We start from the raw sequence: 12,165 nt of genomic DNA, 5'->3' as shown, positions 1-12,165 counted from the left end.
TTGGTAAATCCTAGAATGAAGAAGTTGATTTCTTAAGAGATCACTGTAGGCTTTGATAGTATCCCCGGAAGAAGACTGAGTGACTGATTTAACTGGTTGGTCCTCATTTGTCCCACTTACTTTATTTCTGGGATAAGAAAGGGTCTGGAAGTTTCATCTACTCCCTACTTGAATTTACGTAAAACAAAAGTACTTACCACAGAAATGTTAGTATTGTTTGGTGCCAGCGGAGCTGAAGCATTGAACAATGTTGTATTCACTGCAGAAAAGGAGTTTGTTATTAAGGTTTATATATATATTCACACATGTATATATTTAAAAAAATAGTCAAGTTTCATCCAGCATGGAAATCCTGTTTAAGCCTAATGAACCCTGCTGGCTTGAACCAGTAACTGTCCATCCATTCCCAGGAGAGAGCAAAAAACACTATGTTCAGTTCCCAGCAAGGTCACCTTAGGAGGGTTATCTAGTGGCACACGTAGCTGTGGGCCATTTAGAGAGCTCTGTCTACACGAGGGGAAAGAATGTAATGAAGTCCAGGACAAGCACATTATTACAGACCTGTTGGGAAGGAAGGGGGATGGGACCCAGGAGTGAAACGCCTTCCCGAGCAAGAAGGGCAGAACACAGATTTTGGGAGCTGGAGTGTAAACCCCGGTTCTAACTCCAGCAGCGACTTCTCCCTGATTAATACGGTGTGTCTCCTTCCATTTACACCAGGGAACGGTCCCCAGAGGGCTGCATTAGCAACTTGCCAGGAGCCCCAGGGATGCACCTCATTGTAAGAAAATGGAGCAGATTGTATCTTCCTTCATTATCCAGGGACGGGCAGCCCATGGAGACTACAGCTCCCATAGTGCAACACTTACATGACCTCCAACTCAGCTCCCAATGGGGGACTGCATCTTGGGATCTGTGGTGTCAGTGGGCTTCCCCTCCACTTTAAATGACCATATTTGGTCCATGGACCACATTCAGCAGGAACCTAGACCACTGTCATCAGAAGCGTTACACATGGCCATCTCTCAGCTCAAAGACAAGAGTGCCATATAAATACACAGAGCCAGTTTTTGTTGTCTAGGTAGCTTCCAGGGAGATATATCAATGGGACCCACCCCCTCCCGAATCAAATCGAGCCATGCCCCCAGCCACTCCATTAAGAGACCTCTTCCAGCTCCCTAAATGCCCCCTCAGTTGTTCATTGTGTTCTCTGCCCTTATAGCATACAGTTGTGCTTACCACCAATTCAAAGAACTCATGACGTAGGTGGGGTCCCTTCTTCAAAGCCTTCATCTTTCTGGAGGTGGTATGGGGGAGGGGATCATAATTTGAAAGGTAAGATGTCCATCTGAAAGAATTGCCATTCTTGGGGGGCTGGAGAGAACTTAATGTCTCTTTCTCCTGGAGGGGAGCTTACCCTCATTCTTAGAGGGTCTCTCCTTCTGTAAGAATTTCTTGGCTTTTGGAAGTATCCACTGGGGCCCACCCTTTTAGAAACAAGCTGGAAAAAAAAGAAACCCTTCTCTCTCCAGACGCTGCGCTCGCTCCACAGGTCACCTTTTGTCTAAAGCGAGATCGCCTCCATTGCCGTTCCTGGATTCTCGCTGCAAGAAAGAGGGTTCCCTTTCTATCCTCGCCCAGCCCTTCTGAAGGAGAAAATGGACTGAGAGAGAATGCGCTTTCTCGCAGTTGGACACCCGAGTGGAGAAAAACCAAACTACAGCACGAAGGATGGTACTTAGGACACTTCTCTGGAGCCTTTTGTTGGAAGTGCTTAACTAAGTGTTAACACCCTTGGTACTTTGTTATTATTACCTCCATTTTGTAGATGGGGAAACTGAAGCACAGAGAGGTTAAATGACTTTCCTAAGGTGGTAGAGTGAGTCAGACGTAGGAACTCAACACAAACTGAATTCCTGTTGTAAGCAACACCCATTGCCTGCTTGAAGAACATGCCGCAGAAGGATGAATTTATTGAACAAACCCATTTTGAACCTATTTTCCCACTGCTGCAGATGAACTTGTTAAAGTTGTGAGGTTTCTTTTGGCAGGCATGGATTCATCATGGGACCTGTGGTCTCCATGGGTCGCTCGTCCCCATTAACAATTTTTCATATGTTAATGATTGTTTTAAAGAGGGCGGTCATCAATTGTTCTCCATGTCCACTGAAGGCAGGACAAAGAGTAATGGTCTTAAACTGCAGCGAGGGAGATTTAGATTAGATAATAGAAAGAAATGTCTAACTATAAGAAGCGTTAAGCAAAACAGGCTTCCAAAGGTGGTTGTGGAATCCCCATCATTGGAGGTTTTTAAGAACAGGTTGGACAAACACCTGCCAGGGATGGTCTAGGTTTTCTGTCTCAGCTCAAGGGACTGGACCAGATGACCTCTCGAGGTACCTTCCAGCCCTACATTTCTATGATTCGGAAGGTGGCAAACTCATAATGTCTAACGTCCTGCCTCAAGATGCTGTCACTCCCTTCCCCTGATGAACTACAGAGGAGAATTAATGAAGGAGAAGTGATTGCTGGGTTAGAATCAGAGCCCTTGGTGCTACCAAAACAATACTCCTCCCACCAGAGAAAAGGAAGGGAAAACTGAACTAATGAGACTTTTGGTTCGATTAACTCCAGACTTCTTTACAATGTTAAAGGTTTCTTTCGATAACCTTTAGCTTTTCCAGAACCAGACATATTTGCAATTTCTACTGCTTTAATTTGTTCATTGCCCATCTTAAAGAATACTGTAGCATTGGCTGTATTTTTATGAGAAGGCCCATAAAAGTGCTTTACATAAATGGATATATTGGATTCTAGATAAAGTAGGAGACATCAAAAAATAAAAATAAAACAAAAGGATAAGAGTATCAAATATTAAATAATTTTAATATTTATAAAGTGATACTCACTTGAGATTGAAAGCAGCCAAATAGATGTGTGCAGTGGAGACAAATATGGTACAAATCAGTTACAATAGTCAAAAATCATAACTAAACTAACAAAAATAAATAAAAGGACCAAAAGGAGATTAACACATGCTCTCAATATCTGGAAGAGTGAAATGTCCAAATCTGATACCACTTTATTAGATGCCCAGAGCAACAAGGGTGAAAGATCGAGTCTAAGTGTGGCTGCTGTTGGGAGGGCACTGAGGGTTTGGGGCGTAGAAAAACTGCTAGAGGAGAACGGAGTTTCCATGTGGACTTCTGGGTTTGCGTGTAACAAAGGAGATACATGTGGTTGTGCTTTGCTTAGCTGTTTTAAGTCACTTAAAACACATTTTATTTTTAAATTAACTCAGTGATGGTGAAAGGTGACAGCTTGACAGTTCTAGAGACTGAAATCCTTTGTCTATCCACAGAACAGATACTGCGTGGATGAAAAGGCGGCTGTCCTCACGCAGTCTTAGCCAACGTGCCTCAAATGCTGTCCTGAAGGGACTGCCGCTAGGAAGGACAGTAATTCACTCTCTGTGAGCTAGATCACAGTGGTTAGACACAGCCCAAATGTGGAAAGTGCCCTGGGACTCACAGGTGCTCCTGGATAGCACCCCTGTCACTACACCCCTGTATGGATTTGAGTTCAAAGGAAGCTGTTGCTACAGGAGATCATCCTGCTAAAGAGAATTTTATTGTGAAGCCAAAAAGTAACATTCTTTTGTGCTAAAGTCCTCAGAAATCAGACAGCTGATTTAGTTCCCTCTAGTTCAAACTGGCTCCCAGATGGTGTTCACAGGAGACACGTGTGAAATGTGTGGGTGGGTCTCGCAGCAGTTTGCATGAACCCACTAAGCCACTATTTCAACTGGTTGTAATAGATGGGCAGTCTTAGAGGATGGGGGTCGAATGGGCCATGGAGACTATGCTAGCAAATCATCCCTAGGGATGAAGGACCTGATTCTGTTCTCACACTGATTTTAAACCAATATAACTCCATGTTTGGTGTTTTTCCAGGTCAGAATGGAGTAATGTCTCCAGGGTGGCATGGGAGAAGCTTGCACTGCCACTGCTGCACCTGTCCTTTGGATGTCTAGTGGATTGCAGCTTGCAGGGCTGTCAATCAGCTCTTTAAGGAGCAGAAGAACAGAAGGTGCTTTGTGTAGGAAGAATATGAGGAACATTTGTGTATTGCCCAGCCACTGCAATGCACAGCAGATGCTATCAACTTGAGTAAATGCAATAATGACACCACTGAAGAATTCCAAGAGCCCAGTGGGGTTACTCGTGTGAGTAACTTTAAGCACATGCTTTTAACTTGCACCGGGATCAGGCCCCAGTGCCCAGCCATGGCAGAATCAAGCCCTTAGCTTGGAGATTAATGGCTACAGGATTGTTATGATGATTGTCAATTAACATGTTAACTCACTGATACTCTTCGTAAAAAGAAAAAAAAGATACATGAGGCTGGTGGCACACAGTCCAGTTTCAGAAGTGAAATCGTGACTTCACGATACAGCACACAATCACCTAAAGAGGAGCACACACAGGGACACTCCTTGAAGAAGAACCCAGTGTTCTCATGTCATGATGATATCACAGAATCATAGAAGATGAGGATTGGAAGGGACTTCAGAAGGTCATCTAATCCAACCCTCTGCTCAAAGCAGGACCAACCCCAGCTAAATCATCATGATATGTCAATGTATGACACAAAAAACTCACTAAAGAATAGTGGGGTGGGCTGCACAAGTGAGTATGTACCCAGGGGCTTGTGCAGAGGGAGCTAGAGTACAGCTAGTGCAGAGGCTCGTCTCCGTGAGCTGCAAATCACACACCCAACTGCAGTGTAGAGGTACCTTCTGTGTCACAATGAGATGATGCAATATGAGCTGTCTATTGTGCTCATCACCATGGTACCTGAGCTGCTCCGTAATGACACCAAGATGCTGAGGTGACATTGCACACAGCGTTGGGGTTGTTCAGCAGCACAGATGCAAACTGGTGACAGCCATGAGTCAAGATGAGATACCAAAAACAGTGATGTACGTTACTTATATTACATCAGACAAGCGCCCAACATGTAATGAAGTGCAATCAGATAGATGTACAATGTATGGAGGTATTTTGCATGCCAGTTCTCATTTCTACATTTCTGTTTCCAGAGTGCGTGTTGTGTTGTTGTACCTTTCCACCTTCTCCTTCCATAGTTATTTTAAAATCTCAAAGAGCAACTCCCCCCTAAAATAAATCAGCAATTTTGAGGGAAAACATTTCCTGATAACACTACAATAAATGAAAGTCTCTGTTCCCTTCAGAGCTCTAGGAGTACTTGTAAGCTTTTGAGTAGCGTAATCTGAATTCTGGATAATTTGGAAATTAATTTTCAAGAGAAAATATGAATGATGATGATGAAATAAAAAAAAAAATTCTGTTTGGTTGATTTTGGTGTGATATAAATGAGCCTGAATTACAGCCTTCTTCAATACAGCCATTGGCAGAGAATGGTACATCTTGGCTCTGGAAAAAGTTTGGTTTCCTCTCACCCACTGTCATTTTGCCTTAATTGCCCTATTGCTTTGTATCTTTGCAGTGGTAGAAATCAGTGCAATACTGTACGAAGCTGTTAAAAATCAGAACAAAAACTCTCACCTCAGATCCTATACAGACGTATTTCTAGAAAAGGACCAAGGGGTGAACCAGTCAAAAGGGTTTTGGAAACCTACCGAATATCCCACTGGAAGTCCTGTCACTGAACACACTTAAAACTGGAGAGGACAAAGCCATATAAGAATATAGTCTCGGGAACAATCCAGCATTGGCTGGAAGTTGGATCTAACAAGTCTTCTCCATCTCTAATTCCTATTGTTCTATCTCTGGCCATCTATAGAGGAGGTATTTTGCTACACTACCTCTGTGTCATCATTGACCAGGGATTGTCAAGGAGATGATGTTTATACATTTTTTTTTTGCTTCCTTTTGGGAGCATTGCTTTAGGGAAACAGTTTGGAGAGCATGATGCTGGTGGGGAGGTCATTCTCCAAATCGCCATTTGACAGAGACCCTACTTTGTGGAATGACACTGTAATGCACCCAGTGATACTGGGCACTGCCGTCGTAACCTCTCTCGTGGGTGTGAAACTTGTATCCAAGAATGTCCTTTTGAAAGTGCAGTTGGCCAAGATTTAATAATCTTATCGTCAGTAGATCTCAAAGCACTTTACAAAGCAGGTCAGTCTCACTCTCCCCGTTTTACAGGTGGGGAAAACAGGCACAGAGACTTGTCCAAGCCAGTGACAGAGCTGGGAAGAGAATCTAGGTCTCCCACTCCCAGTCCAGTGTTCTAACCATTAGGAAGCACTGCCCCCCTTTAAGACAAGCTGCTGGGGTAAATCACCAAATGAAACTCACACAGCAAAAGCTAATTGCCCCTCTACCAGGTCGCTATTTGCAAGGACCAATCAAGAAGCTGCGCAGCACTCTCTCTCAAGCATTGGCCATCAATACAACAGCTGCGTGGCAATCGGCAATTTCACAGTGAAATTCTCAGCAGGGAATAGGACTTGTACTCACCTGGGTCAGGAGCGATGCACTCGCATTTGTACATGGTCACATAGTCTGGTTTGAAGTCTGCATTGATAGGGTAATATTTAAAGGCTCCAATCATCTTCTTGATAGCATCGTAGATGAATATAAAGCTGATGAGGGTGGAGAAGCCCTCCTCAGTAAAGCGCGTGATGTACTTTATAATGAAGCTGGCATCCGTAGCCACCAGGATAAGGCACTGTAGAGCAGAGTGTAGGCCGATCCAGAGGCGAAACTCCATGTAGTCTATGCTGTTGCCTCTGGAATTGTGCACAACAGAAGGTCAGAACAAAAAGACAGTCCTGCTCAGGAAATAGCGATACAGGAAGTGAGTGCTGGTGAAAAGCGTCACCGTATCTGATCTCCAGTGAAGGGAGGAAGACCCCCTCAAAGGAGTCCTTTCACACACATGACGACGGCCACCCTCTGGGGCCAAAAAGAAATCAGAGTCGGTATGCTTATATGGCCTCCATTAGCATCCTTATCTATCCTTGCAACACCCCTGTGAAATACAGCAGTGCCAGTATCCCCAGTATAGACAGGGAACTGAGGTACAGAGAGGCTACATGGGCTGCCCAAAGTTGCACAAGAAACCTGAGGCAGAGCAGGAATTTAAACCTAGACCTCCAAGTCCCAGGCTGGTGCCCTAACCACCGGCATCCTTCCTCTCTAATTCCGTACCGGACAAATGAGAGGCACAGGGATGGGGATGGAGTCAAAGAAGCAATAGAAGAACCCCAGTAAGGAACTGTGGAGGAGCAGTGTTTACCCAAGCAAGGGAGAAGATGGGGAGCTCCCTCAGCTAAAAGCAAAGGAGGAGCAGCTGTGCTTCCTTCCCCACTAACTCTATTATTTTATTCCCTGGTCTCCTGAGTGCCTGCTATGGGGGGCTCAACAGTGACTCTGAACCTGCCCCACTTCTGTGTCCCACTCCCCCATCCTCCCCTTTTGTGTTAGCGAGTCCGGGCGAGTTCCACCTACTTGCTGAAGTCGAAGAGTAGCTTCTCAAAGATAAGGATGGGTCCTGTGCTACTCAGGATAATGAGCGGCTGCCCGGCAAAGAAGCAGAAAACGGAGCCTGCCATCGCCGTGCCGAGGAAGCTCTCCATGACCCCCTTTGGGAAGAGAAACAAGGTGGTGAGAGGCTGGTCTAGGGTGAAAGAAGTTGTGTCGTAGGGAGGTCTCCCAGCAGAGCGTGGGCGCAGAGCACAGCCCACGTCAGTTCTCCTGCACATTCTTCCCTGCCTCTAACTGGCATCGCTACCGTCCCTCAAGGCACACATCAGTGGTTTGGGGCTGATCCTCCACTGAAATACAGGATTTAGCACAGGTGCCGTGCTACATAGAGGCAGGAAAAATGCTGGCAGAAGCAGTTATTTCATTACAGACTCGAAGCACGGTGAGGTGTCTGTGGAGCGCAGACTTGGCGGTTTGCTGTCTGCAATCCCTCAAGTCTCCCCCCGCATGCGTTAGCAAGGCGCAAGAGGTGCACCGGTGTGCGTCTCGCCAGGCAGCACAGCTAAGGTATGTGCCATGAGAGCCACCCTGCAAACGTCAGGGCATCTGCATCCAAACTTTCTGGTTGGGGCCCAGCTCGAATGATCCTTCTTTGAACTCCCAGGGCATCTCTTTGGTTTGACTTTACCTGGTAGTTGTCCGTCGCATCGCCGAGCAATCCCCCAAACGTTATGGCATTTGTGATGCAGCCCAGGTAAATGAAGAGGATGGCAGAGATAGATTGGATATGAAAGCCTTCATAGAAGTCACTGGGGAACCATGGCAGCTTCCTCTTGATATCCAAATACAGGCCACCACAAAACCTGGGGGAGACACACACACAGAAGGGTCCCAGGTGTGCCAATCCCATAAGCCCGCATAGAAGCTCTGAGCTGAAGCAGGCAACTTATGATGATGATATTTGCATTGTCGTAGCACCTGGGAGCCCCAGTCATGGATCAGGACCCCTCTGCACTAGGTACTGTGTAAATGAATCACAAGGAGACAGCCCCTGTCCTGATGAGCTTATGAGGGAGCATGTGCTGCTGTAGCTCTGTGTTCCATTGCTGGTACTAGCTAGATTAAAGCTAGCTCAGGTATGTCTATGCAAGCCCCACGACTACAGTATAGACGTACCGCAAGTATAAGATGAGAGAACAGGTGACTGCAACAGACAGATAAGGTGGACAAAAGCAACGAATGAGCCCTGTGTTGTCTGTATGTATCAGGGATTGCATCCAGAGGCATGGATGTTTCTGTGGCATGTGCTGACCCCAGGGCTGAATCTAACTTGAAACTTGCTCCTACTCTTCCTGGCAGCATTTAGTCAGGAGACTATGTCAATGAAATGTTGCTGCTTGGCGTTCAGCTGCAAGTATAGGCAAGTGGGCACGCATGTGAGCACTGGGGTATGCAACTCCCCATTTTGTGCACGCAAACGCACTTTTGCGCAAATACCCATCAGTGCTGGCCTTCATCTTCATAAGGATCTGTGTAAAACAAAGCACGATTGCCGCTTTGTGCACATTTGGGGGGAGGGAGAGGCAGTTTGGGATGGGAGGACTAGGAAAGTGTGCTGGGAGGCGGGCAGAGGTCCTCGTATCTGGGATTTGGGGGGAGGATCAGAACCTTTAGTTTATCCTTGAAGGGGAAGGGAAGATGGCATGCCGGAAGGTGGAGGAGGCTGTAGGAGAGTGCTGACAGTTGACCGCATAGGACCAAGGCTGGCTCCGTGGGGTGCTCTCACCAGTGTCCTGCACAGTTTCAGAGGCTGAGGCATTGCTTACCTGCCTGTCCAGACAAGCTCTTCCCCAATTTCATGCACAGCTGGCATTTCTCCATCGTCACTGCCACTGCCTCCCCCTCCACCTCCACCGCCCCCTCCTGCTGCTCCTCCCGCGGTGCCATTCATCTGCCCTGCTTCGTTCAGCGAGAACACGGATTTCCTGAGAGAGACATTGGGGAGTAATCAGAACCACAGTGCTTGAACAGCATCTCCCCTCTCACCAGGAAGGGCTCAAAGCATCTTGCAGCCAGCAATTAGTTTAGCCTCCCAGCACCCCTGATTGTTATTAACTCTCCTTTACAGATGGGGATAATTGAGGCATATGTAGGTGAAGCAACCTGTCCAGGGTCACACAGAATCAGGAAGGAAATCCAGGAGTCTTGACTCCCAAGAGCCTTGCTGTACACACACGACCTCCCTTTAGCACAGTTGTGTCCGGGGCTGTATTTTGTTATGTGGTTGGATCTGCCCTTTAGGATAATCTAGGGCTGCCAATAATAAGTATAAATACCTAGCTTTCATAGAGCATGTTTTTTAGTACATCTCAAAGCACTTCATAGTATCCTCTCCATTTTACAGATGAGAAAACTGAGGCACAGCAACTTGCCCAAGGTCACCCAAACACACCAGTGGCAGAGCCACGAATAGAACCCAGGTCTCCTAGGTCCCAATCCAGTGCACCATCAACTGCTCTGCAATTAACACCACCTACCTCTTCTCAGCAGAAGGCACCTTTTTGGGCGGCTCTATTCTGATGTTTGGATCCCACTCTCCTGGAGGGAGGACAATGACTTCATCCAGAAACTCATCTATTCCTGCAATCAGATCATCTCGGTCCCTGGCTTTGTAGGCAACATCACTGAAAAGCTGGAAATGCACAGAGAAGACAAACAGTTTGGGCAAACTGTTAGCTAGAAAATAGGAGAGATGGAAGAACCAATTCAGCGAGAAGAAGCATCAGGCTTCTATTCACAGCATGCTTTCTAGATCACAGAGATTTCAGACCACTGGTTGGGGCTCCCTCATCGCTACTATGGAATTTGTGTTTGTGAATGATATTTGAATGAATCCATGGCTAGCTAGGACTTCATAGTTGTCCCTCTGTGGCACACGGTGGCTATCTGGAATGTTGCACATTAGCTGGGATAGACCTCTGACCCCGCCAAACTGGTCTTACGGATTTCATTCTGGTAACAGAGCTCTGATGGGATGCATCATTTCATCTTTGGGAAACTGTGTGAACGTATGGACACCCTAGAAGGAGCGCATACGAAGTGAGTGCTACAGAGCAAGGGCTCTGCCATGTAATCAGATTTACTTACATCATCTACCATGAGGGTTGCAATGGCTCTGCCGATTTCATTGTAGGATTTTGCTTTTCCTGAAGGACCCAGGAGAATAAAAAGAAACCTGGTAAAAGAACAGAACTCATGAGCTAATGGCAATATTTGTAGTCTGTGGTTTAAATTACAACCCTTGTCAGTATGCAGGATCTGGTCTAAAGATATTTGGTAAGCCTTCCAATAGGAGTGTGTGTGTGTGGGGTGGGAACAAACAATCTAACCAGTTTTAAGATGGAGCTTGATAAGGTTATGAGCAGCATTATACAAAAAGTTGCGGGGACTGGTCTCAGTGGCCCAAGACGTCCCTTCCAGTCCTGTGCTCCTATGTAAGCAGTTATCTAAAAACTAAGTTTAGCTGCTCAAGAAATGCAGGGTTAGGCCCTTTGATTTTCACCAGCTGGTTCTCTCAGATAAGGGCCTAATCCAACTCTCACTGCAATCCAAGGGGAGTTTTTCCAATGGGAGCTAGACGAGGCCTTTAGTTGCATGTCAAATTTTCTGTGTCAAAAAATGTAGATTTGGCAACACCGAAACATTTTGTGAATTCGTGTCAGTTTTGTTGAATTATTCATTTGATGGACATCCCTCCAAAAGTTCTAAAAAACCTCACCTAAATACTAAAAATTCTTCTCTCCACTGAAATTACTGTTAGTTTTGAAATTTGCTCCAATTTTATTTTTAAAAAATTGAAATGGTTTGAAAAACGCAAGCAATCAAAATGAAATGTTTAATTACAAGTTACATGAAACATGGTTTTTGACCTACAACTATTTTATTTTACTTTTTACTTTCTGGTCCGCTGAACATTTTAAAAAAATTTTGTTTTGGGCTGACCTGCAATGTTTTGGGGTTTTTCAAATCTCAATTTTTCAAAACTGCCAGAGAATTAAAAAATCCATTATTCACACAGTTCTAATTAGACACCTTAGAACTATGTAGCTGTCCAGAGACAGGGAAAGAAAATATTGTCCCACCTAATCTGGAAGGCAAGTTGGGTGACCAGATAGCAAGTGTGAAAAATCGGGATGGGAGGTTATAGATGCCTAAAGCCCTGAATATTGGGATGGTCCCTATAAAATCGGGACGTCTGGTCACCCTAAAGGCAAGGTGTGCTATACAGCATCAGATAGATTTCCATGAGAATTTACAGCTAAAGCCCCAGTTCTGAACCACCAATACCTTTCTTCAGTTCTTGCAAAAGCACATTTTGTTTGTTTAAACAGCTGCGCACCTAGTGGGGACAGGAACCTCCGTCACCCCGCCCAGCATGGTGGACTGAATGAGCCTCACGAATGCCACGAACGGCTTATCCAGGAAGTCCACCTCTCCCACCAGGACATTGGAGGCTTCTGCATCTTTGGGAATCTTCTTTATGAATTTATTTTTTAGCTGTTGAGGGGGAAAAACAAGTACAATGATGGGTCAGATCTTCCTTTACCTTTTTTTTTTTTAAACACCACCATGAGAAGCTATTTCTGCTGGACATATAGGATACTAAAACCTGCGGAGTTCCTGCCGT

General features: G+C 45.6%; 1 protein-coding gene across 1 annotated transcript in view; it reads right to left on the bottom strand.

Annotated features, from left to right (window-relative positions):
- The window catches only part of SLC4A5 (solute carrier family 4 member 5), an 83,850-nt gene that overhangs the window by 26,135 nt on the left and 45,550 nt on the right, over positions 1 to 12,165 (bottom strand). Inside the window, exons 7-14 of the mRNA XM_067532322.1 lie at positions 11,878 to 12,035; positions 10,626 to 10,713; positions 10,016 to 10,170; positions 9,305 to 9,463; positions 8,167 to 8,341; positions 7,503 to 7,636; positions 6,510 to 6,781; positions 198 to 259 (exon numbers count right to left, since the gene is read on the bottom strand). Of these exons, the coding sequence (XP_067388423.1) occupies positions 198 to 259; positions 6,510 to 6,781; positions 7,503 to 7,636; positions 8,167 to 8,341; positions 9,305 to 9,463; positions 10,016 to 10,170; positions 10,626 to 10,713; positions 11,878 to 12,035 (1,203 nt within the window). The remainder of the gene's footprint in view (positions 1 to 197; positions 260 to 6,509; positions 6,782 to 7,502; positions 7,637 to 8,166; positions 8,342 to 9,304; positions 9,464 to 10,015; positions 10,171 to 10,625; positions 10,714 to 11,877; positions 12,036 to 12,165) is intronic.

The sequence above is a fragment of the Emydura macquarii genome, unplaced genomic scaffold, assembly GCF_026122565.2.
Source record: "Emydura macquarii macquarii isolate MOO-44397 ecotype Brisbane River unplaced genomic scaffold, CSIRO-AGI_Emac_v2 contig_3257, whole genome shotgun sequence".
Taxonomy (NCBI): Eukaryota; Metazoa; Chordata; order Testudines; family Chelidae; genus Emydura; species Emydura macquarii.
Note: the sequence above shows the minus strand (reverse complement) of the source record. Positions and strands in the feature narration are given on the sequence as shown.